At 44.4% G+C, this 20,153-nt stretch overlaps 1 protein-coding gene across 27 annotated transcripts; it reads right to left on the reverse strand.

Moving 5' to 3' along the window:
- Positions 1-128: 128 nt before the first annotated feature.
- cep43 (centrosomal protein 43) lies at positions 129-20,001 on the reverse strand. Of its 27 annotated transcripts, none has more exons than XM_036985309.1 (21): positions 19,652-19,988; positions 19,228-19,281; positions 19,009-19,063; positions 18,794-18,882; positions 18,533-18,670; positions 18,050-18,076; positions 17,348-17,404; positions 17,128-17,198; positions 16,813-16,874; positions 16,199-16,260; positions 16,003-16,083; positions 15,647-15,655; positions 15,465-15,521; positions 14,458-14,687; positions 4,976-5,044; positions 4,414-4,494; positions 3,988-4,074; positions 3,645-3,745; positions 1,080-1,107; positions 847-937; positions 129-334 (listed from the first exon to the last, which is right to left on the reverse strand). In XM_036985309.1, exons 1-21 carry the CDS (start codon positions 19,733-19,735, stop codon positions 254-256), a joined length of 1,614 nt encoding a protein of 537 aa, XP_036841204.1. In that variant the 5' UTR covers positions 19,736-19,988; the 3' UTR covers positions 129-253. The 27 variants fall into 27 exon arrangements, with proteins under 27 accessions (XP_036841204.1, XP_036841207.1, XP_036841206.1 ...); XM_036985312.1 differs by having other exon boundaries at positions 4,976-5,041; positions 19,652-19,987; XM_036985311.1 differs by having other exon boundaries at positions 4,414-4,491; positions 19,652-19,987.
- Positions 20,002-20,153: the final 152 nt, after the last annotated feature.

The raw sequence follows: 20,153 nt of genomic DNA on the forward strand, positions 1-20,153 counted from the left end.
TTGACTTAAGATGTCATTGAGGTCTCAACATGTCACCCATCAGATCCTTTACAGTCACCTGTATACTAAACCAATAATAAAAAAATACAAAAAATAGAGCACAATAAAAACCCTGCGAGAGAACAATCTTGGTGACAGTGGTAATTTTATTAGATCCATGAACACAAAATGTACACAAATTATGTGCACACATAACATAAATAATAGCTAACGTAGTAGAAATGGCCTTTGTGGTGTAAGGCTGATGGGATTGTCATGCCACCTCCTCCATGTAGTCAGCTCCTTGACTCTGGCTGAGCTGAGATACGCTCAGGTCCTGAGTGATCTCATCAAACTGAGGGTAGTATTGAGGGGGAAGACAGGAAGAGAAAAGAAAGGGTGAGTGTGTGAGAAGGTAATATAGAAATACCACCAAAGACACCTTACTAACATAAAATTCATATTTATTAGACCTATTTATGTACGGCATGATTATAGGGTACATGTTAAATTTAGCTAATAGAATGTGCTCAAAGAGAATATAAACTGTCAATTACATTTTGATTCCTATCCCCACCCTATACTAGAATATGCCTTTATGTAAAACTCAACCTAAAACTGTGATAACTACAAGGGCCCACTGCTGACTAGCTTTACACATATGTAGGGTTGACAGCCTGTTGCCCTTCCTATGACACACAGGCACCGATGACGTGGACGTCAATTAAGGCAGCTCCCCGCGCCTCTCTGATTCAGAGACATTGACTTAAATGCGGAAGACACATTTTTGGTTTAATGCATTCAGCTGTGCAACTGACTAGGTATCCCCACACACACACACACACACACACATACATACACAAATACCTTATCGCTGTTGTCGGGTCCCTCGATGGAAACCTCCTCGATCTCTTCTCCGATGCTCACCTCACTCTTGGAGATATCTGATCGATGGCTGCTGGTGGTAAACAAGAAGAAGAGAAGGGAAACCCTTTAGATTGATATCTCTCGTGGCACAGATAGGGCATGAAACTGAACGAGCAGCATCTAAAAATAGCTAGTGAGATCTAGGGACGACACAGTACAACGCCCTACATTACCTGTTAAAGTCATCGCCGTAGTCGTCATCTGGCAAAACAAAAGAGGGGTATATCAGGATGATGCTCTATTTATACAAAAGTATGTGGACACCCCTTCAAATGAGTGGATTTGGCCATTTCAGCCACACCTGTTGCTGACGGGTGTATAGAATTGAGCACACAGCCATGCAATCTCCATAGACAAACATTGACAGTAGAGAGTTCAGTTACTTTTGACATGGCACCGTCATAGGATTCCAGCAAGTCAGTTCATCAAATTTCTGCCATGGTCAACTGTAAGTGCTGTTATTGTGAAATGGAAACGTCTAGGAAAAACAACAGCTCTCCTGCGAAGCGGTAGGCCACACAAGCTCACAGAACGGGACCGCCAAGTGCTGAAGTGCGTAAAAATCGCATCTACTCGGTTGCAACACTCACCGCCAAGTTCCAAACTGCCTCTGGAAGCAATGTCAGCGCAATAACTGTTCGTCGGGAACTTAATTAAAATGGATTTCCATGGCCGAGCAGCTGCACACAAGCCTAAGATCACCATGCGCAATGCCAAGCGTCTCTGGAGTGATGAATCGCGCTTTACCATCAGGCAGTCCGACGGACGAATCTGGGTTTGGCGGATGCCAGGAGAACGCTACCTGCCCCGATGAATATTGCCAACTGTAAAATTTGTTGGAGGAATAATGGTCTGGGGCAGTTTTTCCATGGTCGGGCTAGGCCCCTTAGGTCCAGTGAATGGAAATCTTAACCCTACAGCGTACAATGACATGCTACACGATTCTGTGCTTTCAACTTTGTGGCAACAGTTTGTGGAAGGTTTCCTGTTTCAGCATGACAATGCCGAAGTGCACAAAGCAAGGTCTACACAGAAAATGGTTTGTCGAGATGGGTGTGTAAGAACTTGACTGGCCTGCTCTTGACCTCAACCCCACTGAACACCATTGGGATGAATTGGAACGACAACAGCGAGCCAGGCCTAATAGCCCAACATCAGTGCCCGACCTCACTAATGTTCCAACATCTAGTGGAAAGCCTTCCCAGAAGAGTGGAGGCTGTTACAGCAGCAAAGGGGAGACCAGCTCCATATTAATGCCCATGACTTTGGAATGAGATGTTCGACGAGGAGGAGTCCACATACTTTGATCACGTGGTGTATATGAAATAAATACAATTCAAATATGTAACCCACCAAAAACAGCATAATATAAAGAAATAAAACCTGGAATTGGGTTAAGATCATACCCTGCACGGAAGATCCGGTTTTATAATTTATAATTTTCAAGTCTTCTAACCCCTTCGTCTCTGGGGTTAGAAGAAGTACCTAGAAAAAGCATTCGAGGGATTTACTCAAGAAGCAAAGAATCCAGTGTAATAGTCAGGCACGTCGTGCACTGATAGAGCCCTATGAAAAAAAGTGCCCATTTGATTGGTGCAACAACTGCAGTTCGACTTCGCCAGAGGCAGAACAAATTGAAATAAGTAAAGACTAGTTAGCTGGTTTTGACAGCATAGCCTAGCTCACTAGCTAATTTATCGAGCCTACAATAGCGATGATCAGCTGGTATAGCCTACCCCAGTAGTTGTTTTAGCAAAGACAATTTGAACAAACTCCTTTTCATCTGTGGTTCTAGCATGCTTAGACTGCATTGTGTGATGAGCGAGTGTGTTTTTGCAGAGAATTAAGGCCTATGTTAAAATTTAAATGATTTGGCTCGAGGAGCAGTAGAAGTCTATGACTGGATTTCAGGTTGATTTATTCATGGAATTAAAACCTCTTAAATCCCACGGTCACACCTGCGCGATTTAGTGCTTCTAACCCCTTTTAAGCGTTCTGGATTTTTTTTTGCATTAGATTAATCTACCTTGTTTGTAAAAACAGTTCTTCTCATAAAAAGGTCTGTAAAGCCTGAACGGTTTCAGCTACAGACTTATGACCCCACTATGAAAATCCACACAATAGTCGTTAGAAGGTAAAGGGTTCTTCTACATAGAAGATCATAGGAAAACCCTGGACATATTGTCTATAATACTGTAATAAACTCCAAACAGTGGTCACTGCCTAGTTGGATATTAATTTCCCATTGAGCAAACAATTTCTGTACTTACAGAAATGCTTATTGTTATTTAAATCAGGTGTTTGCTTGCTAGATCTTATTTGTTTATTGACATTTGTCATGAATGCAACTGTTAATGTCAAATTGTTTTGCGTTTCACTTGTAGCCCTGGTTGTCCTGAAAAGAAAATGGTTAAACACTTCAATGTGTGGTTAACTATAAGGGCAGAGCAAGCAGATGAATGAAAGTAGCACATTTCAGCTTTTTGTCTGTGGGAGGCCATGGACCAATGAAGTTAATGGTGGTGGGGGGGGGAGGGGGGGGGGGGAGCACATGCCCCACTAATGCTCTGTGCACGGCCCTGGTACTAGTGCTTAAGAAAGTGCATCATTCTGGAGATAAAAGCATGTACTCAACTCACATATACATACTCATGTTCAAATTAGTCTATACAACCCTTGCTACAGTTCATAAACACACACACACACACACACACACACACACACACCACTGCTCTCACCGTTCTTGCTGCCTGAGAGGTCTCTGTGATGGGCTTCTCCTGAGTGGAACCCCCCACCTGCAGCACTCCTCTTGGGGGGCGGGTCCGAATCTGCTGCTCTCCTGGTGGAAAAACAAAAGAAACAACGCCTAAGGCTGGAGGCCAAAAACACATTCAACTCACATCCACTGACTGAGGCAGGAGACAGGCATGTCATATAAGAGATACTAAGAAGGAGGGTGGCACTGCACAGCACAGAGAGAAAGAAAGGGGGAACAGAGAGGATGGGGTACGAGAGAGAGAGAGAGAGAGAGAGAGAGAGAGAGAGAAGATGCCTGCTGTGAAAGAGAAGCCTGCAGCTCACCTGTGCTCCAAGCAGCTCCGTTTATTATCATAGTCAGAAAAGAGCTCGTCCCCATCGCCCTCTGTGTCACTACCCAGAGCAGACAGGCTGAGCACAGAGAGAGAGAGAGAGAGAGAGAGAGAGAGAGAGAGAGAGAGAGTGGAGAGGAGAGACAGGAAACACACAGGAGCATAGTGAAGGAAGTACACTCACACAACACACACACAGAAATACACACGACAAAAAACACGCACACACATGCAAAAACAAAAGTGGAAAAGTGCAAGACCATGAACACCATATTAGTATCGGTTATTATTTAGAGGTCAATGCCAATGTTACAAACGTTAATTGTTGGTTTCGAGGCAGCAAGCAAATGGTCAGACTTGTCACGGCTTTATCCCTCCGCTAATGGAGGAGTGATACACCAGCACCATGCACACTCACTCATTGAGGCTAGTGCCCCTCCTCATTGGGTTAAAGGAGCGCCCTGAGAGGCCCTCCTCCCTCAGAGAGCGGACGAAGCTGCTTGGGGAGGGAGGAAAGGACACACAGATAAACAGAAAAGAAGAAAAGAACAGGATAGAAAAAAAAGCTGGGCAGGCAGAGGAGAAACCCGAGGGGGGGGGGAGACAAGTGACAGCAGAGCAGAGACAGACAGCACTCCTATGTGGAACCAAACTACCCACCGCCCCACACACACGCTGGTCCATGTTTCTAAGCCACTTCAGTCATCTTAACAAACACCTCCTTGGTACTTTCAATAAGAGTACAGATTACTAAGCTAACAAGGAAATCTATTTGCGATTACCTGCTATAGATAAAACAGGGTTCGCGTTCATTAGGCACCAACAAACTACCTGGAATTGTCCAATAAGAAACCCGTGTTTAGGTTTTCCATTGCAAAATGTTTTGTTATGGTGTCCCCTAATGAACACGGACCTGTATTTCAAACTATTATGAGTCACTGTAGCCTAACTCATTGGGTTTACAGTGAGGACATACTTACTCTTTCTGACCGTTTCTCTTTTCAGAGAGACTGGCCCCTGAATTACTCTTAGCCAGGGGAAGGCTACTACTTCCATACGCAGCATGACAGAGAGCGAGAGAACATACAGTGAGCAGAGCGGCGACAGAGCCACACTTCTCTTCACACAATACTTCCTAATGTTGGGTTCTAGCTTGAAATATATTTACTGCTGCTACTGTATTAGAGGAACGTTGTGCATGAAATGTTACTGTGAGAGAAAAGGGTATGGGTAACAATGTACCAAAAGTATGTGGACACCTGCTTGAAAACCTGCTTGAAAATCTCATTCCAAAATCATGGCCATTAATATGGGGTTGGTTCCCTTTGCTGCTATAACAGCTTACACTCTTCTGGAAAGGCTTTCAACAATATTTCACTTGCTTCCATTCAGCCACAAGAGCATTAGTGAGGTCGCACACTGCTGTTGGGCGATTAGGCCTGTTCGATGTAGTTGAGGTCACGGCTTGCCAGTCAAGTTCTTCCACACAGATCCCGACAAGCCATTTCTGTATGGGCCTCGCTTTGTGCACATTGTCATGCTGAAACAGGAAAGGGCCAAACTGTTGCCACAAAGCTGGAAGCACAGAATAGTCTAGAATGTCATTGTAGCGCAGTGTTGTGTTCGAGAGCACCGAAGACGAGTAAATATAGTCAGTGTACCAGAGTAAATATAGTCAGTGTCAAGACCAGAGGGACCACAAGGGGTCCGAGACCAGAAGAAGTCCAAATCTTTATTTATTTTTAATTTTACCCCTTTTTCTCCCCAATTTCGTGGTATCCAATTGTTGTAGTAGCTACTATCTTGTCTCATCGCTACAACTCCCATACGGGCTCGGGAGAGACGAAGGTTGAAAGTCATGCGTCCTCCGATACACAACCCAACCGCACTGCTTCTTAACGCATCCAACCCGGAAGCCAGCCGCCAGCCGCACCAATGCGCCGGAGGAAACACCGTGCACCTGGCCACCCTGGTTAGCGCACACTGCGCCCAGCCCGCCACAGGAGTCGCTGGTGCGCGATGAGACAAGGACATCCCTACCGACCAAGCCCTCCCTAACCCGGGCGACGCTAGGCCAATTGTGCGTCGCCCCATGGACCTCCCGGTCGCGGCCGGTTACGACAGAGCCTGGGCGCGAACCCAGGGACTCTGATGGCACAGCTGGCGCTGCAGTACAGCGCCCTTAACCACTGCGCCACCCGGGAGGCCCGAAGAAGTCCAATTCAAGACCATTATTGTAATTTTGTCAAATCACCACCATAACAAGAGTTCAAAACATCCAGTATTTCTGTGTTCATATTTCAGAACAACATATGGGTTCTTTAGACATTCTGAATAGTGAATAAATGCATGTTGAGGGAAAACAGAGCCACTCTACAAATGATTACTAACCCAAACACAGTGGGGAACAAATGGGCCTTCCACGCCTTCAGAGAAGGGCTAAGGATTTATAATTATCATTATTTTCAACGACGTTCTGATTTAATGTCTTCAGTTTTTGTTGGAAAGGAAAAAGGATTAACGCTGAAGACTTTGCTGGTCTCTGGGGAATGAATCTAGCGAGCTAAGTCAGCCGTATATATATAAAAGCATCTGTCATTCAACTGTATAAGGGCAACATTTTGGGGTGATAGTCAAATCAACCAATCACATTTTGACTTAATGGGTGGGACCTTGATTACAAAAACATGTATATCTGCCTTATTAAAGGCCAACAGGTAGCGAGCAGTAGTTTTCCCACGGTCTAGCTACAAAAAAATAAAAATAATTTGTAGTTTTTTTAAAAAGCCGATTAATCGGCATCGGCTTATTTTGGTCCTCCAATAATCGGCATCGACGTTGAAAAATCATATTCGGTCGACCTCTATAATGTACGTCATGGAACAGTGAGTCAAATAGGAACTATTTTTAAAACCTCTTATAAAGTTGGTTTTGTAGTGTAAATTTGCCAAAAAGTTCCCAAACGGCCCTTCCAGCAAAGGAAAGGCACCCTGTGTAAAAACATTATATGATATTATATGATTTTTTAAATGAGTTTTCCTATAGATTTTTCAGATTCACTCTCAATATATATATATATATATTTTTTTTAAATGAAAAAAAATACCCAAATTGTGCCCCTGTGCAGCCAGGCCCATCCAAGTCTACGCACCTGATGCAAACAGAGCACGATGACATTTGCACATCACATGTAGCCTAATAACCAACACTTCGGATTCAACTTTTTTAATACCTGGTTTGCGTTCCCATTGTTGCCTTGGTTAGCATTTACTGGTTGAAACGTCTTTCCTACCCTACCGGCTACCGATGTCATTCTTCTGTGAGCTGCTCCATGACAAAACCAGATGAGAGCTGAACACTGTTGCTGCCTGCAAATGATATCCCGCTGATACTAGGCTGTGTGTGTAAATACATTTAATGAGCTTGGACATTGTGTAGGCTACTTTGTGCATGATTTCTCTATTGTACTACATAACTGATAAGTCACATACCTCCACTACACTACTTTGATATGCATCAGTAGGGATTAAGAGGTTAATAAACGCAATGCCCATGAAAACAAAAGTGGGTATATGGCTAATACCTGCATATACCTTCTACTGCACCACTGGACCTTTGTGTTTTACAAAAAGTGCTCTCTCCTACATGAGTGGCCTGGTAATACGGTTGCTGTCCTTTCAGCATCATCAACCTGTCAAACACTGAAGACCTATAGGTTCACCACTGTACTAACCTGTCACACACTGAAGACCTATAGGTTCACCACTGTACTAACCTGTCACACACTGAAGACCTATAGGTTCACCACTGTACTAAACTGTCACACTGAAGACCTATAGGTTCACCACTGTACTAACCTGTCACACTGAAGACCTATAGGTTCACCACTGTACTAACCTGTCACACCCTGAAGACCTATAGGTTCACCACTGACACACCCTGAAGACCTATAGGTTCACCACTGTACTAACCTGTCACACACTGAAGACCTATAGGTTCACCACTGACACACACTGAAGACCTATAGGTTCAGCACTGTACTAACCTGTCACACACTGAAGACCTATAGGTTCACCACTGACACACACTGAAGACCTATAGGTTCAGCACTGCACTAACCTGTCACACACTGAAGACCTATAGGTTCACCACTGTACTAACCTGTCACACACTGAAGACCTATAGGTTCACCACTGTACTAACCTGTCACACTGAAGACCTATAGGTTCACCACTGTACTAACCTGTCACACACTGAAGACCTATAGGTTCAGCACTGTACTAACCTGTCACACACTGAAGACCTATAGGTTCACCACTGACACACACTGAAGACCTATAGGTTCACCACTGTACTAACCTGTCACACACTGAAGACCTATAGGTTCAGCACTGACACACACTGAAGACCTATAGGTTCACCACTGTACTAACCTGTCACACTGAAGACCTATAGGGTCACCACTGTACTAACCTGTCACACACTGAAGACCTATAGGTTCAGCACTGACACACACTGAAGACCTATAGGTTCACCACTGTACTAACCTGTCACACACTGAAGACCTATAGGTTCACCACTGACACACACTGAAGACCTATAGGTTCACCACTGTACTAACCTGTCACCCTGAAGACCTATAGGTTCACCACTGTACTAACCTGTCACACACTGAAGACCTATAGGTTCACCACTGTACTAACCTGTCACACCCTGAAGACCTATAGGTTCACCACTGACACACCCTGAAGACCTATAGGTTCACCACTGTACTAACCTGTCACACACTGAAGACCTATAGGTTCACCACTGACACACACTGAAGACCTATAGGTTCAGCACTGTACTAACCTGTCACACACTGAAGACCTATAGGTTCACCACTGACACACACTGAAGACCTATAGGTTCAGCACTGTACTAACCTGTCACACACTGAAGACCTATAGGTTCACCACTGTACTAACCTGTCACACACTGAAGACCTATAGGTTCACCACTGTACTAACCTGTCACACACTGAAGACCTATAGGTTCACCACTGTACTAACCTGTCACACTGAAGACCTATAGGTTCACCACTGTACTAACCTGTCACACACTGAAGACCTATAGGTTCAGCACTGTACTAACCTGTCACACACTGAAGACCTATAGGTTCACCACTGACACACACTGAAGACCTATAGGTTCACCACTGTACTAACCTGTCACACACTGAAGACCTATAGGTTCAGCACTGACACACACTGAAGACCTATAGGTTCACCACTGTACTAACCTGTCACACTGAAGACCTATAGGGTCACCACTGTACTAACCTGTCACACACTGAAGACCTATAGGTTCAGCACTGTACTAACCTGTCACACACTGAAGACCTATAGGTTCACCACTGTACTAACCTGTCACACTGAAGACCTATAGGTTCAGCACTGTTCTAACCTGTCACACACTGAAGACCTACAGGTTCACCACTGTACTAACCTGTCACACACTGAAGACCTATAGGTTCACCACTGACACACACTGAAGACCTACAGGTTCACCACTGTACTAACCTGTCACACACTGAAGACCTATAGGTTCACCACTGACACACACTGAAGACCTATAGGGTCACCACTGTACTAACCTGTCACACACTGAAGACCTATAGGTTCACCACTGTACTAACCTGTCACACACTGAAGACCTATAGGTTCACCACTGACACACACTGAAGACCTATAGGTTCACCACTGTACTAACCTGTCACACTGAAGACCTATAGGGTCACCACTGTACTAACCTGTCACACACTGAAGACCTATAGGTTCAGCACTGTACTAACCTGTCACACACTGAAGACCTATAGGTTCACCACTGTACTAACCTGTCACACTGAAGACCTATAGGTTCAGCACTGTTCTAACCTGTCACACACTGAAGACCTACAGGTTCACCACTGTACTAACCTGTCACACACTGAAGACCTATAGGTTCACCACTGACACACACTGAAGACCTACAGGTTCACCACTGTACTAACCTGTCACACACTGAAGACCTATAGGTTCACCACTGACACACACTGAAGACCTATAGGTTCACCACTGTACTAACCTGTCACACACTGAAGACCTATAGGTTCACCACTGTACTAACCTGTCACACACTGAAGACCTATAGGTTCACCACTGACACACACTGAAGACCTATAGGTTCACCACTGTACTAACCTGTCACACACTGAAGACCTATAGGTTCACCACTGTACTAACCTGTCACACCCTGAAGACCTATAGGTTCACCACTGACACACACTGAAGACCTATAGGTTCACCACTGTACTAACCTGTCACACACTGAAGACCTATAGGTTCACCACTGTTCTAACCTGTCACACACTGAAGACCTATAGGTTCACCACTGTCACACACTGAAGACCTATAGGTTCACCACTGTACTAACCTGTCACACACTGAAGACCTATAGGTTCAACACTGTACTAACCTGTCACACACTGAAGACCTATAAGTTCACCACTGTCACACACTGAAGACCTATAGGTTCACCACTGTACTAACCTGTCACACATTGAAGACCTATAAGTTCACCACTGTACTAACCTGTCACACTGAAGACCTATAGGTTCACCACTGTACTAACCTGTCACACACTGAAGACCTATAGGTTCACCACTGACACACACTGAAGACCTATAGGTTCACCACTGTACTAACCTGTCACACACTGAAGACCTACCTATAAGTTCACCACTGTCACACACTGAAGACCTATAGGTTCACCACTGTACTAACCTGTCACACACTGAAGACCTATAGGTTCACCACTGTACTAACCTGTTACACACTGAAGACCTATAGGTTCACCACTGTACTAACCTGTTACACACTGAAGACCTATAAGTTCACCACTGTCACACACTGAAGACCTATAGGTTCACCACTGTACTAACCTGTCACACACTGAAGACCTATAGGTTCACCACTGTACTAACCTGTCACACACTGAAGACCTATAGGTTCACCACTGTACTAACCTGTCACACTGAAGACCTATAGGTTCACCACTGACACACACTGAAGACCTATAGGTTCACCACTGTACTAACCTGTCACACACTGAAGACCTATAGGTTCAGCACTGACACACACTGAAGACCTATAGGTTCACCACTGTACTAACCTGTCACACTGAAGACCTATAGGGTCACCACTGTACTAACCTGTCACACACTGAAGACCTATAGGTTCAGCACTGTACTAACCTGTCACACACTGAAGACCTATAGGTTCACCACTGTACTAACCTGTCACACTGAAGACCTATAGGTTCACCACTGTACTAACTTGTCACACACTGAAGACCTATAGGTTCACCACTGACACACACTGAAGACCTATAGGTTCACCACTGTACTAACCTGTCACACACTGAAGACCTATAGGTTCACCACTGTACTAACCTGTCACACACTGAAGACCTATAGGTTCACCACTGACACACACTGAAGACCTATAGGTTCAGCACTGTACTAACCTGTCACACACTGAAGACCTATAGGTTCACCACTGACACACACTGAAGACCTATAGGTTCACCACTGTACTAACCTGTCACACCCTGAAGACCTATAGGTTCACCACTGTACTAACCTGTCACACTGAAGACCTATAGGTTCACCACTGTACTAACATGTCACACACTGAAGACCTACCTATAAGTTCACCACTGTCACACACTGAAGACCTATAGGTTCACCACTGTACTAACCTGTCACACACTGAAGACCTATAGGTTCACCACTGTACTAACCTGGCACCCTGAAGACCTATAGGTTCACCACTGTACTAACCTGTCACACACTGAAGACCTATAGGTTCACCACTGTACTAACCTGTCACACACTGAAGACCTATAGGTTCACCACTGTACTAACCTGTTACACACTGAAGACCTATAGGTTCACCACTGTACTAACCTGTCACACACTGAAGACCTATAGGTTCACCACTGTACTAACCTGTCACACCCTGAAGACCTATAGGTTCACCACTGTACTAATCTGTCACACACTGAAGACCTATAAGTTCACCACTGTCACACACTGAAGACCTATAGGTTCACCACTGTACTAACCTGTCACACACTGAAGACCTATAGGTTCAGCACTGACACACACTGAAGACCTATAGGTTCACCACTGTACTAACCTGTCACACTGAAGACCTATAGGGTCACCACTGTACTAACCTGTCACACACTGAAGACCTATAGGTTCAGCACTGTACTAACCTGTCACACACTGAAGACCTATAGGTTCACCACTGTACTAACCTGTCACACTGAAGACCTATAGGTTCACCACTGTACTAACCTGTCACACACTGAAGACCTATAGGTTCACCACTGACACACACTGAAGACCTATAGGTTCAGCACTGTACTAACCTGTCACACACTGAAGACCTATAAGTTCACCACTGTCACACACTGAAGACCTATAGGTTCACCACTGTACTAACCTGTCACACACTGAAGACCTATAGGTTCACCACTGTACTAACCTGTCACACACTGAAGACCTATAGGTTAATCACTGTACTAACCTGTCACACACTGAAGACCTATAGGTTCACCACTGTACTAACCTGTCACACACTGAAGACCTATAGGTTCACCACTGTACTAACCTGTCACACTGAAGACCTATAGGTTCACCACTGTACTAACATGTCACACACTGAAGACCTACCTATAAGTTCACCACTGTCACACACTGAAGACCTATAGGTTCACCACTGTACTAACCTGTCACACACTGAAGACCTATAGGTTCACCACTGTACTAACCTGTCACACACTGAAGACCTATAGGTTCACCACTGTACTAACCTGTAACACACTGAAGACCTATAGGTTCACCACTGTACTAACATGTCTATAGTAGATATAAATGCTGTTAAGATACTGTATGAATGTTTCAAGAAAGGAGTGGATATATGTGTCCTGGAGAAGCAGTTTTATGAGCTGACTGAATGGAAGCTGATAATTAGGAGTTTTTTACTCCGCTGGTCTCGGGAAGAAATGACGAGTCCTCAACTGTCCGAGACCGAGTCAAGACCCAGTACAAATGTATCCGACACCAGAGACATGACCAAGACACTTAATATGTGATCTCGAGACCGGACTTGAGTACTACAACTCTGCTGTAGCGTTAAGATTTCCCTTCAAGATAACAAAAGTAAATAACGTGTCCGTAAAATGATTGCTCATCCACCAAACTTTGCAGTTAGCACTATGCATCGGGGCAGGTAGCGTTCTCCTGGCATCCGCAAAACCCAGATGAATCAGTTGGACTACCAGATGTTGAAGCGTGATCACTCCAGATAATGAGTTTCTACTGCTCCAGAGTCCAATGGCAGCGAGCTTTACACCACTCCAGCCGATGCTTGGCATTGCGCATGGTGATCTTAGGCTTGTGTGCGGCTGCTCGGCCATAGAAACCCATTTCATGAGGGGGGGGGGGGGGGGGGGGGGGGGGGGGGGTCCCAGTGGGGTTAAAGCCCCAGCTGCAGTGGCAGTGAGGCCATAGATCTATGTGCAATAGGGGTAAGGGTAGGTCCCGTAGTAGGATAGGTCCCTAGTGGGGATGTGACCCATGCAAGATCCCTAGGTGGCGGGTAGGTAGAGTAGGTTCCGAGTGGGGGTGCAAATCCCTCAGCTGGGTTTAAGACCTGTGTGTTACTATATGGAGAAGTTGGCACATCTATATGCTAGCATGGTGGGTTACAGAAAGGTAGTCCATGTAGAAGGACTAAGGCGGGAAGTGTGCCTGGTGGAGAATAGGAGGTATCTGGGGATATCAGAGATGCAACATTGTCAGTTAGTGGTAACGTGTATGGTGATAGAAAGTTGCCTGTAAGTTCTGGGAGGCAGGCCATCTCCATAGTTGGAAAAGCGATGTTTGAAAGTGATCCATGTGCATTAGCAGTAGCAATAATGAGAGCAGTTGATTTATGCCCTATTGGGGGCGGGGAACCGTGGCCGATTATGTGAAATTAGGTGGACAACGGAGTAACCTCGGTAACAAGTGTTGTCGGGAACAGTGGTATTTACGGCGAGAGATAGACTAAAACCCCTTCCTGTGTTACACATTAGTCTTCTGCAATCTCCTGTGGCCCATTAGCACACTCTAGTGTTGCCCTACCACAAACTCTGTTTGTTCAGAACCTAACAATCATAAATATGTACTGTAGACTTTCTCCACACATCTCCCAGCCCATCAGAGTTGATTAACGCCCCTGTATTTTAAGATTCTTAAGATATTCTGTTGCACCATAAGCCATGATCAATTTATATGCTAATATTAACAGCATCCATGTTTTACATTTAACGGATCATGGAGCAGCACACATGTTCAATCGCGCGTATGACAATCAATCCCCGTCCTCACCAGCCGTAGGTTTTCTGTGGTTTAGGCAGAGGGTCGTCAAAGAACGAGTCGTCCTCGTCTAGGTCCTCTTCCACCTCCAGGTCCAGCCCCTTCTTCAGGCTCGCCGTGGGGCCGTTGTCGTTGTCCCCGGACACCTCGCTGTGCCTTGGCGTCACGTGACCCGGCCCTTTGCCCTTTAGAGAGCCAAAGCGCAGGCTGGTGTCACTGTGGCTGTGACTGACCTCCACGCCCTGTGGGGTACATGTAGGAACAAGACAACACAAATAACAAAAACACACGTTTAAAGCCGCTTCTGTGTATTTGAGCGGGTGCAGCTAGCATTTAGTTGCAAATGGTTAGAGGATTGAAGCGACAGGGAGAGTTAGTAGTGGCATGGAAATATTAGCTATATGAAAGATATTTTGAGAACTATCCGGCACAAGTAAAGGTCTTGTTAGAGGTTTGGCTAATGGCTTAGCTACGTTAGTCGTACCTACTCTATGAACCATTAAGACTGTGAAGTTGAGCAATTAGTAAAACACATGCACACAGCACAGTCAGATTTTCAATCAAAACTGGAAAACACTCATCATTCATGAGAATCAGTCTGGTGATAAGAGCACATTTGAGAGGCTGCGCTGAGATACTGCCAACCTATCTTCCCTGCGCTAATGGTGACACCATACCAAGTAAACCATGGGTTAACAGAAGACTATGGTACAGACATGCCTTTGAAATCAGAACTTCCCCTGGATGAGTTGGTATGAGCCTACCCACTGGGCAGACGTCAATTTAAAGTCTATTCCCACGTTGGTTCCACGTCCTTTCATTGAAATGACGTGCAAACAACGTGCATTCAACCGGTGTGTGCACATGGGTACTTGTACACCTGGGTTGTGTTCATTACAGCAAACCAAATGAAAACGAGTGTTCCATATCAGTCCAGCAAGTCCCTCTCCGTTTCAGTAGATTTTTCTTACGTTGTGGTGGCTAATGAGCACAACCCCTTTTCCAGCCTTGCGGTTTACCTTGGTGTCAGCCTTCTCCGCCTGTGCACTGTGCCTATGTCCTTTAAACCTGGGGATCTGTGCATGAGAACACAGCTATCAGCCTTCTCACACACTCACTGCCTCACTAACATGATGGATGCCGGGTAGGCCCTAAAGGTGGCTACATTTAGGGAGAATCGCATACAGTTTAGTCTACTGACCTCTTCGTCCTTTCCGAAAAGAAAGCGGAAAAACAGAGGCTTTGTTTTAACAATCAACATTCTCTTAGAAATATCCATGTCATGTATACCCTATGCTCACATCCTGCAAATACAACGCTAGGCCTCTTAGTTGTGATTTCTTCTGTTATTTTAAGTCAAGTTCCATAGAAATTAATTGATTCACAAGAAAGCTGTTATGACATAACAGTTCACACAAACAGGTATTAAAAGGAATAAAAATATTAACGTTGAACAAAGTAAGAAAAAAAGTGATCCTACGAGAAACCACACAACAGCCATTTTATATAGGGCACTACAACATACACTGCACCATAGTTTGAATAGTGCCAATGTACCTTACTAGGCGGTGAAGTGCTTTTCTTCTCCTCAATAAATTGACTGGGATTGTGAATCACATCACAGGTGTCATGGGTGACCTGGAAGGGGAAGGACACATTTAACATTGTGTTTCATCCTAAGAAACGGTTCATGCAAAGTTCAATCTATGACACAATCTAAAAAGGAACTTCCAAGACAGTAAAGGTGTCTTACCACACTTCGACACTGACTGAAGAAGCGCTTGTACAAGCCCAGAAACTCCTGGAAGTCTATAGCTACAGAGACAGAGGTGAGGCAAAGCATTAGAGCAAATGACGACATTTTCCACGGCTTTTGTGTTGCCATGCTTGTAACTATAGCAGCCGCACTTTTCAGTTCGCTGCAGCTAGCGACTGGAACGAGCTGCAAAAGACTATCAAACGGGACAGTTTAAATCTCCATCTCTTCATTCATGGACACTCTTATGGACGGTTGTGGCTGATTCACATGATGTATTGTCATCTCTACCTTCTTGCCCTTTGTGCTGTTGTCTGTGCCCATTCATGTTTCGTACCCTGTTTTGTGCTGCTGCCATGTTGTCGTCACGTGTTGCTGCCGTGCTATGTCGTCGTCTTAGGTCTCTCTTTATGTAGTGTCTCTCTTGTCATGATGTGTGTTTTTGTCCTATATTTTTAACCCAAGCCCCCGTCCCCGCGGGAGTTCCTTTTGTTAGGCCGTCATTGTAAATATTAAATTTGTTCTTAAACTGACTTGCCTAGTTAAATAAGGGTTCAATTAAATACATTCAATTAAGAATGTCACTTCATTTCAGTCTACAGAACACTTACATTTACCAGAGGCCTTGTCTCCAACTCTATGTTCATCAGTGACAAACTTCTCCAGCATGTTCCTGTTATTGGACACACAGACTACTTGTTAAGGAAACTGGATGAGCTGTAGATTCACGTCACAAATAGCATTGTCGTGTCAGCGTTGCAGTCGGGTGCAGGTTTCCCCAGACACAGATTAAGTCTATTCCTGAATGACAAAGCACTTTCAATGGAAATGCATGTTTTTTTAGTTCGGGAGTGGGCTTTCCTGTGTCCAGGGAACGAGCCCTCGGTTCTTTGTCATTTTGCTTGAATGACACGGCCCAAACATACTTGTTGAAGTTGGGAAAAACATCTCCAAACACAACTTTCAAATCCTCTTTGAGTATCCCACCAGTTCTGGCCTGTGAAACAGAAAGTTTAAACAGAGTAAAAGGCAGGATCTTGGAAGAATCTTGGACATTTAAACACCTCCACAAGGTAATCAATGGCAATGGAGAGCTTATGAGGATGACCAAAATGAGCACATCTACAACAACAAAAAAATGATCACCTTGTCATAAACATCAAACTTCTTCCGGGCGCCTGCTATTTGCCTGGGGGATAGTTCCTAAAAAAAGAGAAAACAGGAAGAGCATTGATATCAGACGGAGAAATCTCTCTACATTTGAAGTTGCATCCTCTTGGGATCAATACAGGTGATCAAAAACAAACATGAAATTGTGAGCTTGATGGTTTGAGATGTTACATGCTAGTTCTTCATGTGCACCTTCGTGGCCCGCAGTTCTCTGTATGAACGGGCGAATAGGATAGCTACGTGAGCTCATTCTGCTGATCTGAGCAGAGCATGAAACATGACTATGAAAGTGGGACAAACTTGTTATGTCAGAATCTCGCTGAACAACAGGAAAACCATTTTCGCTCTCTCTCTCTCTCTCAATCGTCTGGGTACATTTACACTAATGGCAAGCTGCCTTCTGTTGACCCAGATAATATTATAAGTTAGGTCGTCACGGCAAAATGACAACTATGAGTGATACAGTTTATTTTCGCTCTGGCAGCTCAGGTCCATTGACAGAATACTTAAAATGTTGTTGTATGAAGGATTACATCTCAGTGTGCTCATGTTTTGTAGGCTATGTATAATACCTCATTATGAAACAGTTGGTGCTCATTCATAACATTGTATGTAGACGTAAATGTACCCTAGTGAGTGAGAAGGAAGGCAGGCAATGAAGATCATAAGAATTACTACCTTGGGGATGTTTGTGGCTTTGTCCCCCTTACATCAGATAACAGCAGGCCAGAGCAGGGAAATCAGTAGAGCAAGAAAGCAGTCCATTATAAATCACAAGTGGGACACTCCATTCAGAAGAAAATACATTTAAAAAAAGGAAGGACAGCCATTCAAGAGCATAATCAAATCGGGAAGACTTCTGGGCAGGGGTGATGTTGTGGATGTTTGTATGTTGTCGTTTGTATGTGTATGTTTTGGATTGTTCATCTTTTAAAATAATTTAAAATATATATATTAAATACACACACACACACACACACGTATATTAAATACAATCTTACAACAACAAAAACTAATCAGGGAGGCTTCAAGTTTGGACAACTGCTAATGTCAGAAGCTCTTTTCTCCACTAGGAGCTTAAGGGAATACACTAATGTAGTGAATGACTAAACCTATGTATGTAAAATGGCAAGCCCTGTGCAGTGGTGTGTCTTTCTTTACCTCGGAGAAGATGGAGGCCTTCTCCTTGTGTCTGCCCCTCTTGACGAGCTCCAGCAGGAGAGGAGTGTTCCTGTTCATATCAGTCTCGGTGATATCCAGCTCACAAGAGACCTGCTCACGGCTGTCTAGGCCATTTAGCTGAGGACAGGAGACACGCGCGCAATAAATTGCATGCCCTAATGGTGAATGTAGCACGGACAATTCCAAGTTATTTGACCAACATGCCGGGCCAGCCCTATCCGCTGGGAGTAAAACACTCACTGAGTTTATCTCTGGCTGGAATACAGCAAGCGTGAAGTCCAGGTGAAAGACCTGTAGAAAGTCTATGATGAGGCTGGCCACCAGGCGTCCTGTTAAAAAGGGAAGGATATGATCAGCCTCATCGTGGAAAGAATGAGTCATTGTAATGCATGTTGATTATTATGGGATTAGCAGACGATTGTTCAGACCATCACGGTGGATAGCACAACCCTTACCATCCTTTGTATCAAGACATTTCTTCAGGTTTTCATTGACAAGTGGAGTTTTATTCTGGGGGAAGGATAATGGGTGGTAGCAGAGGTTATGCAGATGTAAATCATAGCTACACTGACATCCCCCCCAAAAATGTAACGTCATTAATAAGATAAGCAATAAGCCTAACCTTACACTATAAGGATTCATTGACAATGCACATAAGTCGGCTATCGTCTTACCTCCACTTTATCCTGTTCATCCATAGCCAGAAAGACAGCGGCGCGCATTTCTGCCTACAGAATAAGAGAAGTACGAGCAAAAAAGGGTGTTAGCCAAGCAAGAGGGCCTCAAACTGGCCTGAACTACCTAGCTAACGTTAGCTATGTAACAGTACTTGCTAAGTACCTAAAAAAAATGCACTGCTTGTAAAATAGTTCGCTATCTAGCTAACGTTAGCTGTTGGTTATCCAATGTTAGAAGGTACAGCAGCTAGCTAGCTATCCCACGACACTAGATCGCATGATGATAACTCGGTGACTTTCCGGGGTCCAGCTAGTTACAGTACTGTAGCTAGCTAACGTTAGCTACAAGCTGCAACAACAAAATCCTCAGTCTTTGAACAGTCCTTCGACATATGACTTTACAGTATCAGTAGTTACGTGCCTTTAGTTTGTTCAAGACCCCACTGTTTTCTAGGTTTTGGATCAAAAGATCCCGCAACTCAGTGTCGTCCTCCGTGGCAGACATCTTTCTTTTAGCTAATCGGCAACCAGGACAACCAAAACAAACACTGGCAGCTAGCTATTTGCTATTTCTGCAACGCAGATTCCAGGAAAAAAAATCAACAGTAAGCCAGCGCGCACGATTTGCACCATTCGCCAGCATCGTGGCACACGCAATCTTGCCCCTCTTTAGTTCAACACGGAGGGAGTGATGTCAACATAGGTTGGTGCTGTATCAATTGGTGGATTAGGCTCAAATAATTCAAGTTCTATATGAAAATCGAAGTAATATATAGAGAGATATCAGACATGTTAAACATATCAGATATTTTGATCAAAGTTGCTTTTGATTTGCTGATCTGCCTCATGTGTCATGAGCCATTTTTGACGCATGTCTCTTATCATTTGTGGTTGTGTATATTTGTATTATATCGTATTTTGTA

Source organism: Oncorhynchus mykiss, chromosome 8 (genome assembly GCF_013265735.2).
Source record: "Oncorhynchus mykiss isolate Arlee chromosome 8, USDA_OmykA_1.1, whole genome shotgun sequence".
NCBI classification, from domain to species: domain Eukaryota; kingdom Metazoa; phylum Chordata; class Actinopteri; order Salmoniformes; family Salmonidae; genus Oncorhynchus; species Oncorhynchus mykiss.